The sequence below is a fragment of the Heliangelus exortis genome, chromosome 5, assembly GCF_036169615.1.
Source record: "Heliangelus exortis chromosome 5, bHelExo1.hap1, whole genome shotgun sequence".
Lineage (NCBI taxonomy): Eukaryota > Metazoa > Chordata > Aves > Apodiformes > Trochilidae > Heliangelus > Heliangelus exortis.
In genome coordinates, this window is record NC_092426.1 from 17,163,585 (window position 1) to 17,184,883 (window position 21,299).

The 21,299-nt window shown below is 42.0% G+C and overlaps 1 protein-coding gene across 12 annotated transcripts in view; it reads left to right on the plus strand.

Moving 5' to 3' along the window:
- FOXN3 (forkhead box N3) overlaps positions 1-21,299 on the plus strand; it is a 201,461-nt gene that overhangs the window by 85,835 nt on the left and 94,327 nt on the right. For all 12 annotated transcript variants that reach the window (XM_071745814.1, XM_071745812.1, XM_071745817.1 and 9 more), the window contains one exon: positions 16,761-16,897. In XM_071745814.1, the coding sequence (XP_071601915.1) occupies positions 16,761-16,897 (137 nt within the window). The remainder of the gene's footprint in view (positions 1-16,760; positions 16,898-21,299) is intronic.

Genomic DNA, 21,299 nt, shown 5'->3' on the forward strand with positions numbered 1-21,299 from the left:
TCAGTACCACTGCCTTGCAGTATCTGTCTGCACGATACATTCTCCAGCTCTAAGGTAACACAGAATCACTGCACTTCCAGAGGCCCTCACTGCTCCTGGGAGCACTTCAAAGGCTTTTGGAGAGGGTTTGACAGCTCTAAGAACTGCATGCTGCCGGCTCAGATGGAGGTACAATTGCACTTAGACTTTGAGAGAAAATGGTACAGAGCTCCTGGGTCAAAAGTTATTTAGTTCTGAGGGAATCCCCTTCAGAGAGTATATTTATTTATAAATTTACTGGAAATAATGATACAATTCTTACATAATTTCACCCTTCCCAAAGTACTTCAGGACTAAGGAGCTGTAGATAAGTACAGCAAGCACTACCTTGGCTTGCCCATGTAACTATGTTGGTGCATGGTGTGCACAGGAATTGCAAGTTTTCATTTTATAGTTGGGAGAGATACAAAGTTGGGAGAGTCAGGGTGTGGCCAGTATGGCTGGGAATCAGACAAATGCTGGTGCTTTTAGTGTTGCATATATTTTGAAGCAGCCAGGTGAAGTCTGAAATGTTTTGTCCTGCTTTGGCAATTAATGTAATGAATTTATTGTTACGTAATTAGCTCATGGCACTAATTAAGTTGGGTTTTCACTCCCCCTCCTTTTCTGATGAATGTTTACTCCCTCAATGCCCAGGGTTATGGGCATTGTAATATACAAACCTTGCTGTTGTAAAAGAAAGTATATTTTTCCCCCCACCACAATTTTAAATCTACGTCTAATACTTTCTAGACTTTTGGCTGTATGGCAGATAAAGAGACAAATTGCACAGAAGACTCAGAAAGGTGCTAGCTCCCAGCTAGCAAGACAAATAGGATTTTACTGTTCAGACTGTACCTCCTTTTCTGCTTAAATTAGTTTATTTTTGTGTGTATGTACATACAAACATATTTTATATATAAAAACCATTACATAGTCATACTGGTTTTTAGATCGCCCAAGCACTTGTAAGGTAAAGTGGGAGCAAAAAGCATGAATTTGAGTTGTGACACAAAGCTTGTGACATCTACTTGCATCTCTGTGCTAGGAAGCAGGATGCTGTTACAGGGGTACATATCTGCAAGATTTCTTTAGGACAGGCACGTTCTCTTGCCACAACTGGTGACTGGTTAATCTAAGCAGATCACTCTAAATGAAGAGTTTAACTAACCTGAACCATCTTCTTTTGCTTTTCCCAAAACAAACCAACACTTAAAATTTAGTAAACCACCTCCAATTTGACTCATTTTTTGTTATTTCAGGTTTTCTTAAAACACCTGCAAGATTTCACTGTGTTTTGGGCAATGCTGCTTTTGTTTGGAGGAATGAAGTTCCTTGTTCTTGGCTCAGCACGTCCTCTTTGATATCATTTGCTGTTGGCTTTTAGAGCTGAGTATTTTGAATTTGGAAGAGTGAAAATGTAATTATGACCTTTTCCATTATGACACAGGCTTTTCTGGAATTCTTAGTTGAGAAAAAAAAAAGTAACCTTTTCATGTAAAAGCTTTGATTTTAATCTGTTGTGTTGAAATTGTAGTAAAGAACTTGCTTTTTCATCCTCTTTTTCTGCTGACTTGAAAAAAAAAAAAAAAAAAAAAAGGAAAATGCCCCCTCCCCCCAGCTAAAATGCTTGCATTATTTTAGTTTCAAAGTAAACATGCTTATGATCTAACCACTTTTGCTAATTACCATCTGCTCCTTCACCAGCACTCAAGTCCCACTCACCCTGTCTAGTATGCCAAAAATGCATTTGGCTGGGCTTGAGCTGACGGGACAAGAGTCCATGTCATAATTATTGTAGAATTATCCACTTGTGTGCCACATCAACTTAGATTTATTTCCTTTGCAATATATAAAACAGGCTTCACAAACTTGTTGGGCTTTCATTTTGAATCTTTAATTTAGACAAGCATTAGTAAGAGGGAGAATTTGCTTCATCGGTAAACTGCTGGTTTTTTTCCCTGTTTTGACTATCTGTTGATTCCTGTTGTTTGACATTAGGTTAAACAATAAAATGCTTCCAGACCTGGTTTAAATGGCTTTTCAATCCATGCCACGTGTAGCCTTGGCCCTCTCACACAGTGTACAAAGACATGCTATTGATTCTGTAACAATCCAAATAAATTCTTTGTGTTTGTGTTGTGTGGCTTTTATGTTAAACCAAGTAATGTTAGCATCTGTGTGTGTGTAATAATTTGGATGGATATGATAAGGTTGGTGTGGGGACTATTTAGAGATATAGGCCATAGAAGTGATGAAATTGGCTTAAAAATCATGTCTTTATTTAAAATAATGGGGGAGAGGATGTGCATCTTAGAGCCTTTGAGATCTTTTACAGGTCCTTCTACAGACCTGAAGACAGCTGGAAACATTTCAGTTTGGTTCCTCCCCCTTCCCCCAGAGATTTTGCACTGCCTCATAGGAACACCTAAAATACCAAGGTTGCAAAAACACTATGAAAAAAAAAGTCAGGTTATAGAGGCTATCATTGGGTGTGACTCTGAAGAGAAGAAGGAACCTTTGGATGATTCCAGTCTTTTTCCATGAGCTGGCACTGGTGCTTTGGAACTGGTATATCTGGCTTCCTTCTGTGGAGTGACTGATGGTAGAGTCTCACACCACCTGCATGCTCAAGGACTGGTTTTTGTTTTTCAGCAGGATTTGGTACGTTATGCAGCTCTGAAAGAAAAGATCACTGCTGTCAAAGTTCTTCATCGTCAGTAGGATGTATGGATTCAATTATAAGGTGCCCCTTCCTTTTTTTGTCCAGTTTTTGCGTCTTCAGTAATTGGTACCTCATTTTCTAGCTACGTATTTTTCTCTGTAAGGGAGTTTATATGTTATTTTTGGTTGCTTTTCACATTCAGGAATTCATTTCTGATTGCTATTTTTGTGGGGTTTTTTCCCATGTAGTTCTCTCTTTTCTTACTTGCATCACCTAGAAATAGAACCACACTTAAACATTTCTGAGGAACACGAGGCTGGAGCAAGTGCTTTAAATCATCATGGCACTAAGCTGAAAGTATGTTTCAGAAAAGAAAAAAAAGTTGCAACCTTTTTTTAAGGAAGATTTCAATTTGTAAACCATCTGCTATTTTTGGTGTGTCAAATATGGAGGCTTCCTGAGTGAAACCAATACAGAAAAAGATCACAGGAGACCTGGAGCAGTGACTCGGGTCACAGCAGGCCTGTTTATGTAACACCTGTGTCATCAAAATAGCCTTGCTTTCATATCCTTAAATGAGATTTTCTTTTCCTTCAGATAGTAGATGTGTTCAAAAGCATATTTGATCATGAATAATTTGGAGGAAAACAGTTTTCTGTCCTTCTTAGAATAACATGCATCTTCTCCTCCTTGTTACTTCTGAACTCTTCACAACATGAACATCTGATGAAAACATCAGCTTTCATTGCCAGAGTCTGCTCAGAATTTTTCTCCCTGTTTCCTTCTACTTCAGGCATGTTAAATCAGCAAAATTCATACACTCATGTTTAATCACTGAACACTAATCATCCTTGTGCAATACTGATCAGCAGCCTTTTTGTGTATGATGATCAGAATGAGTAATAGCTTGCTAGTAAACACCAAAGAATGGGAGAATGAAGATGGTGAGTTAGCCCAATGTAGATGTTGAGGCAGCTTTTCTAATTTCCAGGTGCTTCTAGGTTCCAAACAGTGTTGTCTTCTCTTTTGCCCCTCCTCTGCTCCAGACTCTATTGCTTCTTGTTCTCACGTTCAAACCAAGCAGTCATCCTTTCTTTCTGTGAATGGTGCCCCAGTCCCTCTTCTCAGGGCACTGCTGAGGTTATCTATGGTCTTGTTTTCCTGAGGAGCTTGTTATTTCTTCTCCTCCTGACATACTTGAAGCCCATGCAGGCTTCCTGTGCAGGCCTATTCATGGGGACTGCCTGTGTGAACATCACACTTTAAAATGACTGCTTGTGAGGTAATTCAGTTACAAAGAGACTGGGGAAAACCCAAGTAGGCAGGGCTGTGGTGTGTGGTGTGGGTTGAAAGCTTCTTTCCCCCCACCCCCCCTTCCTCCCACTCTTTCCTTACCCGGTAAAAGAACTGGTCTGTGCCTGAACTTGCTATTCTGAATAACCTCTTCTCTGCACACAGTGACTGATGCTCACATCCTGTTCGCTACCAACTTAGCCAGAAAGAGCACTCTGAAGAGTGAGATTTCTATTTCTGTTGGATTTGTTTCACTAAGTTTGCAGGCAGGCTCTCTGCTGCTGCCTCCATCATGTGCCTTTCAATTCTCTTCTGTGAATTTGAGGAAACCCACTTTTCCTTTTTGTATAACATAGCAAAATCACTGTGAGATTTCGCATCTGGAAAAATGAGTTGGCCTTTAAGCAGAGGAAGAATCTATATTGAGACAGGATCCTTAAGTATTTAGACTTTGATTAATACTCTGCTAATGCAGGACTGGTTTGCCCGCAAAATAACATGAATAAACCTGTGAATCCTATTCTTGCCAAGCTGTAGATTTTGATCATGGACTTAGTAGCTTCCTTGGAAAAAAAAATTTAAATGTTCACTTTTTTGTTTTAAATCCATGCACACCAGCAAGTCTGGTTTTACTTCTCTAACATAATTGCTTTGCCATATTTAATAAACTATCTGCACACATTCAAATCTGTTTTACTGGTGGAGGTGGTCAGGGAAGCTGAAACGTAGTATTAATTATATACTCTAAAATATGCTTGATAGAGTGGCTCATGTTGGAAAAGTTCCTCATGCCAAGCTTTGTTGCATCTGCTGCTTTTAGTGTTTTACCAGTTACAACTTGTGTAGCCATGCTTGTAGAAATAGATGTATAAAATACCCAAGGATAAAAAAAAAAGATAAATTATAATTGTCGAATCTATTATTGAGATGCTGTGGGGATAAAAAGAATAAAGGAATTCTTCTTCCAGTTTTAATGAATTTGGCTGTGAATAAAACTTTGAAAGCTAAGCAACTTCATTTCCTAGTGTTTTTACAAGCCAGTGCTTCCACTGTGCACTTAAAGTCAAAACAGGAGGAAGTGTAAGCATGTCAGAATTAATTGCTCCCACAGTGAGAGGTTCCTGTATTGTTCCTTTTAACTTATTCCACCTCGAGGATGACTTGGATGAGACCCAGTGATGTTGCTTCCTTTCTCCCTCTGCCACTGCATACTTCTGCAGAGTATGATTCCTCACCTGCTTTCCCCTCCCTGACCCTTGCTGCTGGGATGCTCTTCCCCTTGGGCTGGGTGCAGGCTGGTGCCATACACCTGCAGAGTAGGCAAGGGGACTTGGTCTTGCTGCCTTTGCAGCCCAGATGGGGGGACACAATGTCTTTACTCCACAGGTCAGGGTGTCTCCTGTTGGCACTTGCAGTAACACTATAGAACTCCTGCTGGTGTCTCCTGGTGCTGGTGGGCTGGGGCATCTCACCAGCTGTGGCAGGAAAAACCTTGATGCTCTTGTGTACATGTGGGCTTCAGGGCAGCTGCCTGAGGAGACCAAAGTTACAGCTAGGATTGGGAGGAGATGCATTTTAGTGGCCTGTAACCTGGTAGTGGTCACAGGCATGAAGGCAGCTTAGCAGCCTGTCTTCTGTCTCTGCTTGGGTGTGTATTTCCCTTTCAGTCTTGAGGTCAGAGCCTCCCTGTGCCAGAAGGCTTTGATGCAATCAAGCTGTGCTTATGCCTTTCCTAGGCAGCCTTTTATGGCTGGCTCTCCAGCAGATGTGGGAAGAGGTTCGTGCTAAAGGTGGGGATGCTCTTCCTCTGCAGCTAGGCCTGATGGGGGTTTGCTGCTCCCTGGTTGGCCATGACGTGGTCCTCAGGTGGAATTTATTTATTTTTTTGTATCGCAATAAAGCAAGATGCCAAATATCACCAGGTGAGTGAATCCCTCTCCCACAGGAACTTCTGGTTTATTCCCACCAGGGTGCCTGGTGTCTAAGACAGAGGGTGCTTGCTGGAGCCACAGGGTTTTGACATCCCTGCAAGAAGGCAGCTTCCTCCTGGAGCTAAACTGGTCCTGCCCTGGTTTGCCTTCATTGCTGAGCCGTTGATATTACTGACTAATTTAGGAGGAATTTCTCCAGAGCCTTGTGATGGTACCTCGCAGGAAGACTGGGAGGAAGATTGGTGTTGTCTGCTTGCAATGGTACTGAGTCACAGTGCAGTCCCAGGTTTTTGAGTCTGTGAGGTTTGGGTTTGTTACATTTGGTCTGCGAGGCTCCTGAAGCTGAACCCTGCCCTGGTGAGTTTGTGCTTATTTGTGCTGTGTGGGTGAGGTGAAGGCTTCTAATGCAGTCAGAAAGTTTACTCATTTTGGAGAATGTTTGCAGCATGGGGGGAGTGTTTGCTTTCTGGGGTTTCATTGAGCCATGAGAAGGAGTAGAGGTAAAGAGAAATGGTAGTGGAAGATAAGTACCTCTAAACTTTGTGGAGAAATGGCATACAAGAATAGCATATGTGTATACAAGTGGCAGAAATATTTTATGCACTGATAGATGTGCAGTCTCTGTGGCAGGTGGATGTTTTTTCTTCAGTGCATGCCTGCTGCAGGTGATGGGGCTCTCCAGGCTTCCAGGCAGGGCTTCAGGGTGGAGTACACCTTTGTTTCCCTAAAGAGCCCAGGGACACTTGGAAACCCCACATCCGGGCAGCCTCTCTAATAATTTATCAAAGTATTTGTTTTTCCACCTCGTTTAATCATGAAAACCAATATTAAATACTAGGCAAGGAAAAACCCTACATTAAATGAACACTTATAGGGGGAAATGGTGCAAATCCATTAGCTTTTGTCAGATCTTCCTTATTTTTATTTGTCACTGATAATGGATTTAGTGCAACCTACTCCCTCCCACCTGTCTCTACTAGCTGTTAACCCCTTCCCCTGGAAATTCACTCACTGTCTTATTTCATCATTAATGCACTAAAAGGCAAAAAATGACCCAAAAACCTTTTGCACAGATATAAACGTTGAATAATTTTTTTAATATCTGTTGGGTGAAGGGTTATATTTTTAAATTGTCACTAGGCTTTCATATATGACATAACTATGTATTTGTAACAAAGCAATTTGTGTCTTTTCCAGTTGTATAATGTAGATAACATGAAGCATATCAGATCACCAGTGGGGTATTTAAATGAATGCTCCCCTGGTATGAAATTAGCGCACATCTCAATAAATAGGCTGTTGGTCTGGATTCTCAGGGATTTTTTCTTTGCCTTTGACTTCATAGGTGACCTTGAGCACCTCTTTTTTATTCTTTTATTTCTGTGTCTCCTCAATTGTCTTTTCAATAGGATAGGGATAATTACACTTTCTAAGTATACACAGAAATTCTATGGGCTGAAACAGCATTGTTAATGCTACTTGCTACCTAATCTCTCTCAAGTATGTCCTTTGATGGTCTGTCATGCTGACAGGCTTGTCTTCTGGGCTCTTCTGCCTTCCTAGCCCAGTCTCCCTGTTGTCTGTTTGATCCTGCCCTGTTTTCCTCCCTGGCAGTGTCAGAGCAGGTCTTCTTCAGCACCGGGACTTCTCCTCGCCTGGGGAGGCTTACGGGAACGTCTGGGGTTGCAGGCACTGGCACAGTGCTACTTTATATAGGAGTGAGAGGCACTGTTAAGGACAGTTAATGACACTACTTTCTCCAATTGCTTGCAGGATTTCAGTGTGGCAACCTAACAGCTTTATGGGGTGGTTTGTATATAAATTAAACAAGGAGGTGTTTTACATGTCAGCTGGAGTTGGGTGACATAATGCAACACCTCCTGAGTCTGTTGGAGGAGTCATTTTATGATGAAAGCAGTGGGAAACTAATGTGATATAGTGGATCTGCTGCAGGCAATACTGTTTTGGAAGCTTACCTGTCCTAATGGACACATGGGTGCTGGTGCACTGAAGAAGTGGAGGAGGTAGATATAGAACAGCTGTGGCAGTGGTTTCTTCTGGCAGTGGCTCACCATAGTTGAAGATAAAGAATTGCTCCAGACCCAGTGTTGATATGTCCTTTGTGGGATCAGGAGCATGGACTCTAGGTTGGAAGTCTTGGGCTTGTTGAGTTTCGGGGTCACACACTAGAAGACTGACTTGTCTAATGAGGGCAAATGGCAGGCAGAAAGTTGCTTACAGGCCCATAAATGCCTTTATTTGTGTAAAACCCAAACTATCCACACAGTCACTCCTGTGGTGTCACAACCATTGCCAAGAGACATTACCCACTATTTCTTTTCTCTACTTGGGCCAGGTAGGCAGGGCCACAGGACCTGTTCCTGTGGCTCTAGATAGCTGGAGCTCTTTGGGGGTTGCACGGAGGCCACCTTCTAAAGGCATTGCTGATGGGAGCAGGGCCCTCTTCACAAAGTGGGCCCTTCACTCTGATAGCACATAGAAATCCAAAGCTGCAATGAAAATATTTTAAAGGTTTTGTCCTTTAGCATTGAGAGACCACTGAACAGTGAGCATTTCAGCAGCACTTTCTTGTGTGGCAGGGTCTTGCACTGTCATCTTACCTGTGAAATAGATTTGGTGGGGTTTTTAAACTGTGGAATACCACAGCCTTTCCTTTTTACCAGCTGTTACTTTACAGTGCACAAATTGTGTATTTGCATGCCTGGCTTCCCATTTGGTTTGGGGATTTTTGTTTTCCTTTTGTTTTCCTTCTTCCTTTATATCCAGGCTTAGTAGTCTGGCTTAGTAGTCTTTTCCCACTATCATCATGCTTCTACGTCTCAGTGAAGTTCCTTACTACTCAGCCTCTCCAGTTGGAAAGATAGTGCCCATTTTGTAACTGGAAGGACACCAGAGGCATGGAGATGCCTCTACACAGCTTCAGGCAGAATCAGGCCACTTTTCTAAAGGCAGACTGGGCTTTTTAAAAGGTTGATGGCTGTGGCGTTGTCTGGGGTAGCTCATTGAGCAAGTGGACTAAAATATCAAGCAAGAGCTGACCATGAATTCAGAGATTGGGATTTGTGTGATTTGAATTAATGGATATTTTTACTTGAAGCAAACTAAGATTTTAAAAGCTCTGACCTTTTGTTTTCTTGAGAAAAGCTGGTGATTTCTTGATTAACTTGATTTGCTTGGGTTGAGCAGTATAATCCAGTGAGCCTGCCCATCAGACTTCTAATTTCATGCATTTCAGGCTATGAACCTGTATTTATGCCTTTTAGCTAGTCAGAACTCTTTTTAAGGTTTGTGCTTGAGCTGAGCTGCAACTGCTGATTTACTGAAAATAGTTGAAAAATGTGCAGAAAAACATTCAGTGTTAGGTTTTTGTTATACTGTGTAAGTACTAGTTTAGTTTTTTCATAACATTGTCCAGCTTTCCTCAGAAGGGCAAGGAAAGTTTCTAACTCTTCTGAGTCCATAGGTTAAGGAGATTTTTTGTGAGTGTTTATGAAAATTAAATGCTTACCATGAGGTTGTTACTATCATTAAAATTGCTCTTAAGGTCTATAGTGCAATTCTTTAAGATTTGCTGTATGGAATTTCACTGGTATGTGCTAGAAATGTTGGAAGAGAATGAAGAAAATATATGCTTAAACTGAATGAATAGTAATTTGTCATTTTTGTGCAAGATTGCAATGCATCAAAGGAGTGTGTTTTATAATAGTGGCAATTGTTGGCAGTGGCTTTGTTTTACTTTAAGAATTCCTTAGCAGTTGTATTACTTTCTTTTTTTTAAAAAAACAACAAACTGCCTGACCTCAGATGTTTCAAATGCTCTGTTTGTGGCTTCCTGCAAATTACTTCATTCGTTTAAAAAAGGAGTAGCTAGAGAACCCACCAGCCTTGTCTACAAGATACATAGCTGTTAAAGAGGGTAAAGGCTTCCTATTATCTGTGACTGCTCATCAAAAACTATTTTAAACTAGAGAACCAGTGTAGGCCAGCAGAGCAAACAACATAATGTCTGTCTTGATAGCTTGAAATACCAGTGAGTTGATAAGTTGCAAGCAGATCACCAGACCAGCTTCCACATCTTAATCTTAAATCTTCCTGAACATTTGCTAGCTAAATAGTTGTAAATTTTTTATATAGTATCTCTCCTTAGTTTTTGATTCTAGTGTGCTATTTCTGCTTCGTGTAAATGAAAGAACTGCAGTTCTGGATTGGGCTTATTTTGGCAGCAATGCTCATCATGTAGATACTAATGTGAGGGATGGGTAGCTGAACTAAAAAAACAAGTTGCTCTCTTGTTGACATTGCTGTCTGCAAGGGAATAGCTCAGAGCTGGCCTTGGAGTAGTGTTCCTGGTCACGCAAGTTCTCTTTGGATATGGAAAAGCCTCTCAGCTCTTGCTCTTGCAGTGCTGATTCCACATGGCATCAGTGGTTTCAGTAGGCTGGCATTCTGTAGTCATGGTGAATTTTGTAATTGGGAGCTGCTTGTTTTCCAAAGTGCCTGCACAATGTTTGCAAACCTTCAAAAGCAGTGGCATATTTGGTAAAGTATGTGTAACCTATGTTGTATTGTGGGATGTTTTTTAAGTCATTTGGCAGGCATCTCTATGTAGTGAAAGAAAGTTATTTAAGCAAGTCATTGTCTCCTGAGGTGGATTTTGGAGTGATTATTGTGTTCCTCTTGATGTGATTCAGAGCTAAAAGCAGGGTGTCAGAAGGTGCCACTTGGAAAGTATTTCTTTCTGCCTTCCTTCCTTCTTTCTTCTCCAGCTCCTCATAAAAAATTCCTCACTTTTCTTACGAAAAAGTTCTATATTTTTTTTCATAGGGTGAAAAGAGGGGATTTAGTTTAGGAGAAATTCTTGATTTTAGATTACTGTCCTGGGGACTAACCACAAACCTGTTCTAGTTAAGGTTTCCTGAACCACTCTGTGTTTTGGGTGACTGCAGTGTTGGGTGGTGAGTGTGTGATGCTGTTTTCTTAATGGGTAGAAGTTTCCATCCTGCCTGCTCTCTTGGCAGGTTGTATGGGTCCTTGCTGTACCACCACCAGCATTTTCATGCTGAAGTGTGTGGGCAGTCAGCACTGGTTCCAGAGACACAGTGTCTGTAAAGAGGAAGCTGGTGGCTTCGTGCCTACACGTTAGATGTGATGCAGACATAGAAGTTGGGAAATATTGTTATCTCTTTCACCTTACACACAGAAATCTTTTCTGGTCTAAACCAATTATATTTTTCAGACTTTAGTCCCAGTAACTGATTACTCAAATGGCTGTAAATTTTGTGATTGCATCGTGGATATTTCCATCTCCAATTCTTTGTTTTTGTTTTTTTGAAATTTGTGTTTCAAAAACTGGTTCATTAAAGCTTGGTCCTATAGAAACACTATAATCCTATAATCCTACAGAAACACTCCTGTGCTTACATGGCATACTTGGACGTCCATAGAATCTGTACAACATTCTCATGGATAAACTTGTTGGCAAATCCGTATGAAGGTTTGCTTCAAGCCTGCAGTTGAAGGGTAATGGGGCACAAGAAGCTCAGGATAAATACTTAAGAGAAAGAACCTTTGATACCCAGTCGTTGCTCCACTATTACTTGCAAAATGTAATTTGCTGTAACAATATTAGGTTTCATCCATGCTGAGAGCAAACCCCTTAGATCAGTAATAGTGAATACTGACACCAGAAGGTTCCTCATTACTGCAGAAAGTGTCATCAGTGTTATTCACAGGTCCTGTGTTAACAACTGCAGCTGCTTACACTGAGCTAGTCAAGGACAGGTATGTGGTAGTGGTGTGATTTCAAGATTTGATAGTCTGGGACTTCAGATACTAGTTGGAAATGCTGTTGTTCCAAGTAATATGAAATTTTGGCTTTTTCTGCTTGTTTTTGCAGCTTCTGAAGCACCTCTGTAGACAGCATGGCATAGTTCTCAAAAAACAATGTAGAACTACACCACTTGAGCTGCCATATAGCTAATTCATATTACTGACAGTTTCTCTTCAGTAAAGTCTAGCCCTGGCCACTTGGATGAGTTTGGTAGCAGAGAATAAAAAGGGCAGATGTACTCAATGGGGAATTACTGGCTTGGTTTTGATTTTGTTTGCTTGTTTCAAGTAGCAAGACCTGTAACTCAAAGAGTTCAGTTTAATAATTCTCATCTTGCTTGTGTTCCCTGGATGTCTGTGCTGAGCTGTGCTGTCATTCATGGACTCCATAGGTCTCTTACTTAGGTTCCTCTCCTTGCAGCCCATCCAGCTTCTTCCAGCTCCTGTGCCCAGCATCCTGTGTCTCTGGTCTTGGCTGCACAGCTCCCCTGCTCTTTCCCTCAGGGCCACCCTTGCCAGCCTTGCTGCCAGCTCACCCCAGCTCTCCCATGTAGGCCTGATCTCTGTCACAGTAGTTTTCCAGTTTCTCTTCCAAGGTGTTTTTTGTCCAAGCAGATTCCTGGTTTTCCTGATGTTCCAAGGGGTGTGTTGGGGTGTCACCACCACTGCTGCTGCAGAAGGGGAGAGCTCCTGTTTTCTTCCGTGGCTTCCTTATCCACCCCCTGCTTTTTAGCAGCACTGGTTGATCATCAAACCCTTCATCTAAGCCAGTCAACTTGATGAGTTTAAATGTCATAAAATTTAACCATCAAAATAGTTTTCTTTGGGGGAAAATGACTGAAACTGGCTTGTGGAAGAAGGGCTGGGCACATACAGGACAGGCAGGAGAACAGTGTAGCAAGGACCAGGGAAAGAGCTGCTCATACCCCTTCATCCAGTGCTGGGGCATGTTCCCTTAGGGGTCTGTTCCCTTTAGAGAGCCTCATGGTGGTCCTGCTGCTGTGAGAGATGTGGGTGCCTGGAGCTGCTCCTCCCTGCTTTCAGTGCAGTCCCATGTGGGTTCAAAGCAAATGTGTAAGTGGAACTTCAGAAGGTACAATTTGAAATTTTCAGCATCCCTCTGAGCCTGCATGTTTTGCAGTTCCTTTATCTGCTTTCTTCCCAAAGCTTTATTTCGGGCAGACTGTTTGTATGGCAATGAAAAGAACAACCCTGGAAAAAAGTTGTGCTCTTAGCACATTTCATATCTGTGCTAAAATAGCCAGGGAACAAAATTCCTCAAGTAAATACTTTCCAGAATTTTTGTATAGGCAAGGGATGTATTTTTTCCCAGCCATTGGTCTTGGAAAGAGCTCAGTGCACAAATTTTTTAATTAATCTTTGGAAGACAATAGGTGATATCTAAGGCCAGGCAGCTAGTTGCAAGATATATGGAAACAAGATCTTCATAATGAGGTTTTAATAGTAGATAATGCTCTTATCCCCAACTATAACCATGGAAAGAGCTGACAGCAACATTTTAATTATTTTCTTTCTAAATTTCAAACCTTTTTTCAGTTCCACTAAAAGATGACCAAACATTTTGGTTTGGATCCTCACAGGCTGTGTAACCTAGGGTATTAGAATGATTACACACAGTCCATTGGGAGAAAAGATGATTGTAAACTTTTCATGACAGTCCAATGGTTTTAATTGGTGGGGAGGAATCAGATTTCTGCATTTGAGTCATGAGAAAGAGCAAATGAATTAATAAGTGGGGATTTAGTACACAATATCCTGGTAAAATCTCTGTATGTATATTAAGTGACAGAATAAGGCATAACAATTTGTTCATAGAAAAGATTATTTTTTTAAAAAAGAAAAAATATCCAGTCATAAACGTCTATGTGTTGCTTTCTGTCCCCCTTAGTACCTCTGAGACAGCTTATCTGTAGCTGTAGAAGGAGAAAAGAAGCAAGAGAAGGAGGAAGGGAAGGAAGAAGGGAGGAAAGCAAGGGAGGAAGGTGCCCATGCCTGGTCCTGGTTGGAGGGTGGAATGTTGGGAGCACTCCAGTGCTGGGGTGGTCAGGGGGTGTTACCAGTCCTCAGTCACCTGTTGCCTGGGTGACAAATATAATCCAGGAATTTCATTATTTTTTTTTCACCTTCCTTTCTTGCTGGTTTTTGATTGGAGCCACTATTGACTTCTGGCTTGGAAGAGGTAGTGAAGCATCACACCAAGCGTTGTAAGATGGAAATTAATCAGTAACTGATGGGTCTGAGTTCAAATGATTTCCATTCCCATGATTGCTCTATATATGACAAGACTAATGACACATCTAAACAGACAGTTAACAAAGCTCTTCACACCTCTGACAGTCAAGAAGAATTCCTAACATGACACTGGGGTTTTCTTTTTATTTCTGCTCTCTTGTGTGATTGTGGAAAAGCAAAAGTAACTGACTTAGAAAAGAACTTTGCATGGTTGGAGAGATTTGCCTTAAGTTGCATTTGGTTTTACTTCTAAATTACATCAGCACAGTTGCAATGAAAAAATACTAAATCTGCCTTCCAGGTGTTTCTTTTCACAAGGAGTATAATTATTCTTAGGACTTTCTGTGTGAGTTTCTTTTTCTCAGGGAAGATTACTTTTGGCTTTTGCAAGAATATGGGCAAGCCAAACAAATTCAGCTTAACAATAATGAAAGATTTTGAAGTTACTCCTCAGAAGTGACTTCATCTGGTTGGGCCCTTCAGCTTGAACTAACCCCATTGGATTTGGGGGAATAATCTCTTCCAGGTAGATGAAAAGTCTGTCTTGGAAGTAAATGAAAAAACAGAGACATTTGGAAAAAATATGTTGTGTTCTAGCAAGTACAAATAAGGTAGATGGTATTCAACTGTAGTTGTTTTTTTTAAAGTTTATCCTATGCTGTAAGGAGTAAGGAATCCAGCAAAGGTTTTTTCCTGAAAAACATTCCTAGTTTTGCACATTGCTTGCTTAAAAGGAAATTTTATGTTCTTACTTTGGCTCTTGGATGGAGCATAGAAGTGGAATTTGAGAGGTTTGGTTTCTGTTTTTTTACTCTGTTTTCTTTGCCTAAAAAGTCACTTACTAGTTCTATCGTCTCCAGTCTCTGTTTATTGTCCCATATTTAAAAGAGGGCTAAGCATAAAAACCTCCTCTTTGCAAACTGGTTTGAGTTGTCTGGCACACAGCTTCCACCAGTGTCACCAGCAGTAGATCTTTTCAGTCATCTAGTGTAGTTCTTTACAGAGATGAAAGGAGTCTTCCTTGCTGTCTCTATCCCCTTGAATCTTGGACTTTTGGGCCATTCAAGGGCCCTGCTTCATCTCGAGAGCTGGAGGGTGTCTTCCTCTAAACTTTTAAGTAGCCTTCTGGTAGTGCACCCTTGACAAGCAAGGGGAGAGGTGGACTTGAACCCTGACATCATGAAGGTGCTTGACCCCATGTACCAAGTTCCACCAGAGCAGTGTTCAGTGTCCCTTCTTCATCCCATCTAGCAGGTCTGCTTGTTCCTGAAAAAAAGCAGCCCTGGCTCCTGCAGGTTATTCCAGCCCTTCTCCTTTTCTTTCCACCCAAGTCTCATCCAGGTCTGTAAGCACTTTGCACTGCACTGTGTATTGTAAAGCCATCCATGAGGCAGAGAGCTCTTAGGAGTTGGTAGGGCTTCATGAAGATGACAAGGCTTCTAGAGGAGGAACCTGTCTGGTTTTCATTTTCCTTGTGACTTTAGCAAGTCACAAGGTGTGACCCCACTTTAGGTGTGCTTTCTATGTGTGTGTGTGTGTGTGTGTCTGTGTCTGTGTGTGTGTGTCTGTGTCTGTGTGTGTGTTCTTGCACATGTGAAACAGAGCCTTGCTCTGATGATGGAAGTTGGATTCAGAAAAAGTATGATGGCCGTGGGTTGAAAAGTGGCTAGAGGCAGCAGCACAGCCTCCCCTGCCTTTTCCAGAAGATAGGAACATTTACCAAAAATCTTATCATGATGCCTTGAAAGCCTGACAGTGGAGTTCAGTCAAAAATTAGGATTTATGTTTGGTTTTGTTTTTTTTTAAAATGTATGCCTAAGCAGACCAAGGCAGCTCCTAAGCTATCATTTGGTAAACTTCAGTAGTGGAGCAGAAGGAAAGTTGTTGTTCTATTTTTTTGAGAACCCAAACAAACCAATTCAAAATATGTGCATCCTGGTAGGACTGAGACAAGGGCTGAAACTGCACTGCTCATAACTGCAGAATAAATTCTGAATTTGAGTGTAGTCTTTGCATTACAGATTGACTGCTTGTTGTTTGCTCTCTGTGTCCAGAAAGAGTAATTACAGTAGCTGTTGTTTTAATAATTTCACAACACTCTTAAATGGTTTAAACTCTGATTATATGGTGGATTTTTTTTTCTTTTTCTTTCTTTCTTTCTTTCTTTCTTTTTGGGGGGTGTTGGCTATTTTTTTCCCTTAGGGAAGAGAAGATTATTAATTTCCTCTTGTAGCATAATGGAACTGATGTCATGTGGATGAAGGATTAAGTCCTTTTATTTTTAAAACAGTTGCTAGGGTGTTTAAACCCCTCCTTTTTAACCCCATTTCTTGTTTGTATAACAGCAAAAGAAAAAGAAAATAGCTTTCAAAAAGAAGCTACTTTTCTTCAAAGTTTCCATTTAATAATAGCTGTAGCTTCTTACTTTTCCAGTATGGGGTGATGAGGAAATTGCCAGATATTATTAAATCATATTAATACTGAAAGGAGAGGAGGAGGGGTAAACCAACCAAGCATTCATTCTTACTGTCTGCCATCCCTCCCCCACCCCTCCCCGAAATGTGATTTAAATCATACCATAGCAATACCTTGTTAATGGAGTAATAATCTCTGGCAAGCAAACAGTGTTCCCTTCTGTCAGACAAGATACCCAAATCCACTGTTTTTCCTGACAAAGAATGCTAAATAAATAAGGCTATGCCATTAGGTCAAATATTTGAATTTTTTTTTTAATTCTTTTTTCTTTGCAGAGTATTGGAAAGGGGTCCTTGTGGTGTATAGACCCAGAATATAGACAAAATCTTATTCAGGCTTTGAAAAAGACACCCTATCACCCTTACTCGCATGTGTTCAATACACCTCCCACATCTCCTCAGGCATATCAAAGGTAAGAACTAGATGCATTTTACAACTCTATAAATGTTCTCATTCAGTGTTGCGGGTGAATCTTGGGTAAGAGGTTAAATGTAATTAAGCTTTGCAGTTTGGAAATGTGCTCGCAAAGAAATCCCGGGAGCGCTGGCAGCATCCTGGCCCTGCTGAGAGAGGGCCCGGACACCTTACCTGCCCATCACCCCTCTGCCCCCAGCGAGTCCCCCGGAGGAGCTTGCAGTCCTGCTCCTGCCCGAGCCACCGAGCCTGCTGGCAAAAGGGTACCTGTAATTAAAATGCATATAAGCAAACGGAGAGCTCTTAAATATACACCCAGCCCCTTTGCAATAGGTGACAGCACAACGCCCTGGTTGGGAGAGGGGCTGGGTTATATTCCCTGAGCATGCTTTGGGGCCTGTGTTGCCTGTGCAACCATCAGGTCTCCACGCATGCCCTGCTCAGCCCAGGTGGCTTCAGCAGCCTTTGTTGTGGTTACCTGCTCCCTGCCCTCCCTCCAGGTGATCCCGGAGTGCCTCAGGGTAGAGCAGTAGCCATTTCTCTGCCTTGCTTCAGTGAAGGAGGCATGGAGTGGTTTTTAAAATTGGTTTTGCATTTGTTTTTGATCTGGCCATTGCTTATGACCGATGTTGGTGAAGAAAGATCAGCTGCGACTGGTATCCAGCAAGCAGGGGGCAAGCACCGGGTTTTGACACAACTGCTTTCTCCTCACTGCCCATGCAGAAACTGTTTTCTTCATTTTTTCCAGACGCGGCAGCGTGCCACGCCTGGGGTCAGAACTGCGGGTCACGGCCCGCACTGCACCCCACCCCACCCCACCCCACAAAATCAGGAACACGTCCTAAAGCAGCCCTAGCAGGGGTCAGCAGCGTCACCAGTGACAGCTCTCGTGGGCTCTGGGGTTTCTTTATGGATTTTCATTTTTTCTGGAGCCATTTCACCGTTAGTGTTGAAGCGGGCGGGGAGGAGCGGGCGGGGCCGTGGGGCGGGTGCGGGAGAGGCCGCCGCCACCACCATCCCTCGCCGCCCGATGAGCGTGATGGTCGCCATAGCAACGCGGGCGTCTCCCTGGCAACGCGTAGCCCCGGCAGGTGCCGTTGCGTCACGGGGCTGCGCGGCGCTGCCTGGCGGAAGGAGCGGCCGTTGGGGCTCAGCCCGGCGGCGTTGCCGTGGCAACGGGTAATCCCGCGCAGCAACGGCAGCCGCTCCGCCACCTTTTTGAAAACCGCGACCCTGTGCTGGGCTTTGTGTTCCCGGGGATCGGGAGACTCGCAGGCGCTGGGTTGGTTCGGTTTGGTTTTTTTCACCCCTGTTTTGAAATGAGCGGTTGACTCGGGGTCAGGCGGCAGCAGCAGGAGGTGACCGGAGTTCAGAGTTTAGGGTTGCCCGAAACCACGCAGCCGTGCCGGTATCTTGTGTTTCATGTGGAGCGCTGGAAAAAATATATTCCCTAGGACCACCCTTAAAAATTATTTTCTCAGTTTTACCTTTCCCCTGCTTCCAGCGATCGCACCGCTTCTCTGCTTTCCAGGACAGATAAATAATTTGAATAATGGCATTAAAATTGTAATTTGTGTGTTTGCACAAGACTTGTTTCCGGAGCCTCACTTTATCATTTCACTATCATCTTTCTTATCATTCTTGCCTTTTGAAGAGTATTTTAATTACACCCGTGCAGATTTATTCAGAGGTTCTTGTATCAAGTAAAAGTGTAATGCACATCTAACACAGAAATGGAGGGTTTCTGATCCCTTCTAATCCCTGCAAGCAAAAAAATCCAGCAAATGCACACAATTGAAAAGCAGGATGATCTCCAGGTTTTTTATGCTTGAAGTGACTGTTGATTTAATGCGTTGGGTTTGCCAGAACCACTGTGCAATTTGCTGGCAGATGTTGCCTGCAGGAGCTTTCAGGTAGCTTTTCCAGGCTAGGTTGAAGAAGCCATGCAGCAGCACTGGTGTGAGTAGTCCTTGCAGGGAGTGCTCCTCCGTCCCATTAAGATGCTGTGGATGGGTGCTGGGTGTCCTTACCAGGGGCAGCTGCCCTGCATCCTTTACAGCCCTCTGCCTGCTGCTCTTCCACTGATGCTGCATCCACCAAAGGATGCTGTGGAGTCACAAACATTGGGCAAAAAGTTGTGCTGTCTTCCTCCAGTGGGGAGTGGTGGCCAGAACTTAGTAGCCTGTTTTCATGTGTGGGAGAGAAGAGGTGTTCTGGCATGTGCCAAACAGCATGGGAAGTGTTTTGAAAGAGTGCCTGCTTTTGCTGGCTCCCAGATCTAACTGGGCAACCAGCAAAGCTGTCTTCTGAGCGAGGGAGAAGGAGGGTGCTACCAAAACCCCTGCAAGTGAGTCCCAAAACTGAAAAGGAAACTTGCCTTCCTTGGAAAACATGGGATCTCAGAGTTGCTGCTTGTGCTGCCAAGCACTTTCAAGTCTTCCTTGTGATGACTGCATCAGAAAACAAAGAGCTTGCATGGCTGCAGGAGCAAAAGCCTTAAAGGAGTCTGTCTTTTATATGAAGAAATTGTGGTCTTGGTGTTATTTTTAGCTGGATATCTTTCAGCAATACCACTGTCAAATAATCTTCATGTTGTCTTCTAAAATATGTATTAATCTACTTATGACTGGCAAAGCATCAACATGATGCTGGGCTGGGCCATCAGTGACTGTTGAATTAATTTAATTATGCATTGGCACTTAAATGGTGAAATCATATTTTGACTGCATTTCTGATGTGTTCAAAAGGAGCTGAACATTCCCTGTGAATCTGGAGAAACAGTAATCCCATATGTACGTGATTGCTTTCTCATGTGTACAAAGACTTCGAAAACTGCTAGAAAATGTAAATCCACCCCGCCAGTGGTGAATCTCCAGAGCAATACATTGTCATAGTAACAAATTCCAGGGGAATTTTTTTCTGATAGTGAAGATAATATGTCTAGATAAAATCCTTGAGTGGCAGAGGTTTTGCTGTCCATCCATCTTACATAATGAAGGCCACAACTCAGATAAAATATGTCACCTGATATTAATGAAATATGTCTGTAACCAAATAATTTGGCAATATTAGTCTGGCCTCTAGGAACAGAATTAATCAGCAGAATTACAAGATTTATAAGGATCAATTGGTATGATTCTACAGGGCCAAACTGACCTATTGCTTGTCTTCATCAGATGTTTTAAAAGAATAAGGATACACAAATGAATCACATGTTCTGTTTAGTATCTGCATAAGCAGCTTAGGGGTGAATTGAGCACAGAGTGGAGGAATGTATTGTAAAAATAACCCAAGCAAGATGATCACTGAAAGGACAAATTCTCCTTTTCTGAACAGTTAATTACATCAGATAATTTAGCTTCAGCTTTGCTGGGGCATCTTGCATAAACATTAACAGGGAGAATGTGTACAAAGGAGTTCTAGGATGTGAACCAACACTTCTGGATGGCTGAGTCAGTGTTACACTGGTATTATTTGAAGTTAGACATAGGGCTCAAACCAGGAAGTTTGGAATACATTGAGCTTCATGTATCTAAGACCATAGTTTTGGGGCAAAAAACAATCTTGCAGAAGGAACTTCAGGCTACAGTTGTCTGAATTACTGCTGCAAGTCAGATTGAGGATTATTATCTATAAACTTGAAGAGGACTATAGCAATGTGAACTATTAAATTTTAATTTGTTTTGATGTGTATTCTTAAAAAAAGAGCCCTCATACCAAACAAACAAAAAAAATGTTCTTAATTCTTCTAGTTGAAGCATTTATGATGAATTTTAAGGGTGAACTAACACTCACACACAGCTTTGTAAAGCAAAAATTATTGATGTGGAAAAATTGCTGGTTTAGTCTAATGTGTTTCTTTTAAATTATTTATAATTGTGTTTGGAATAGCAACTTTGAAATTGATTTATAGACACAAACTATGTTAAGCAACCAAGTAAGTCAGTGCCCCGATACTTAATTTATATTTTTTATTTTCAGTTTTCTGACTCTAACTGAACTGGAGGTAGACATTTTTCTTCTGGTAGGGCTTTGAGGAGATCTTGAAATACATTTCCTCTTTCGTCTGAATTATTTACATCAGACTAGAATTGCTTTCATTAGTAAAAGGAGAAATATAACCAGGAAATGTCATATGAAATAATGGAAATCAGTTTCACAGGTGCACGAGAAATTTTTTAAGATTTGAGTGACCTTTTAGGAGTGTTGGCTATTTCCCTTTGCAGACCCATGGAGCATTTTTCCACTGCTTTTCACTTTTTTAATATGTTTTGCTAATTGTAGCTTGTTAAACTCCAGTGCTGCAGCAAGAATCTCCTCGAGCAGTCCCTGCCGAGCGCTGTGTGCGCAGCGGCCGTACAGAGCGCTCAGGATGGGGAACTGCAAAGCTGCTACAGAGA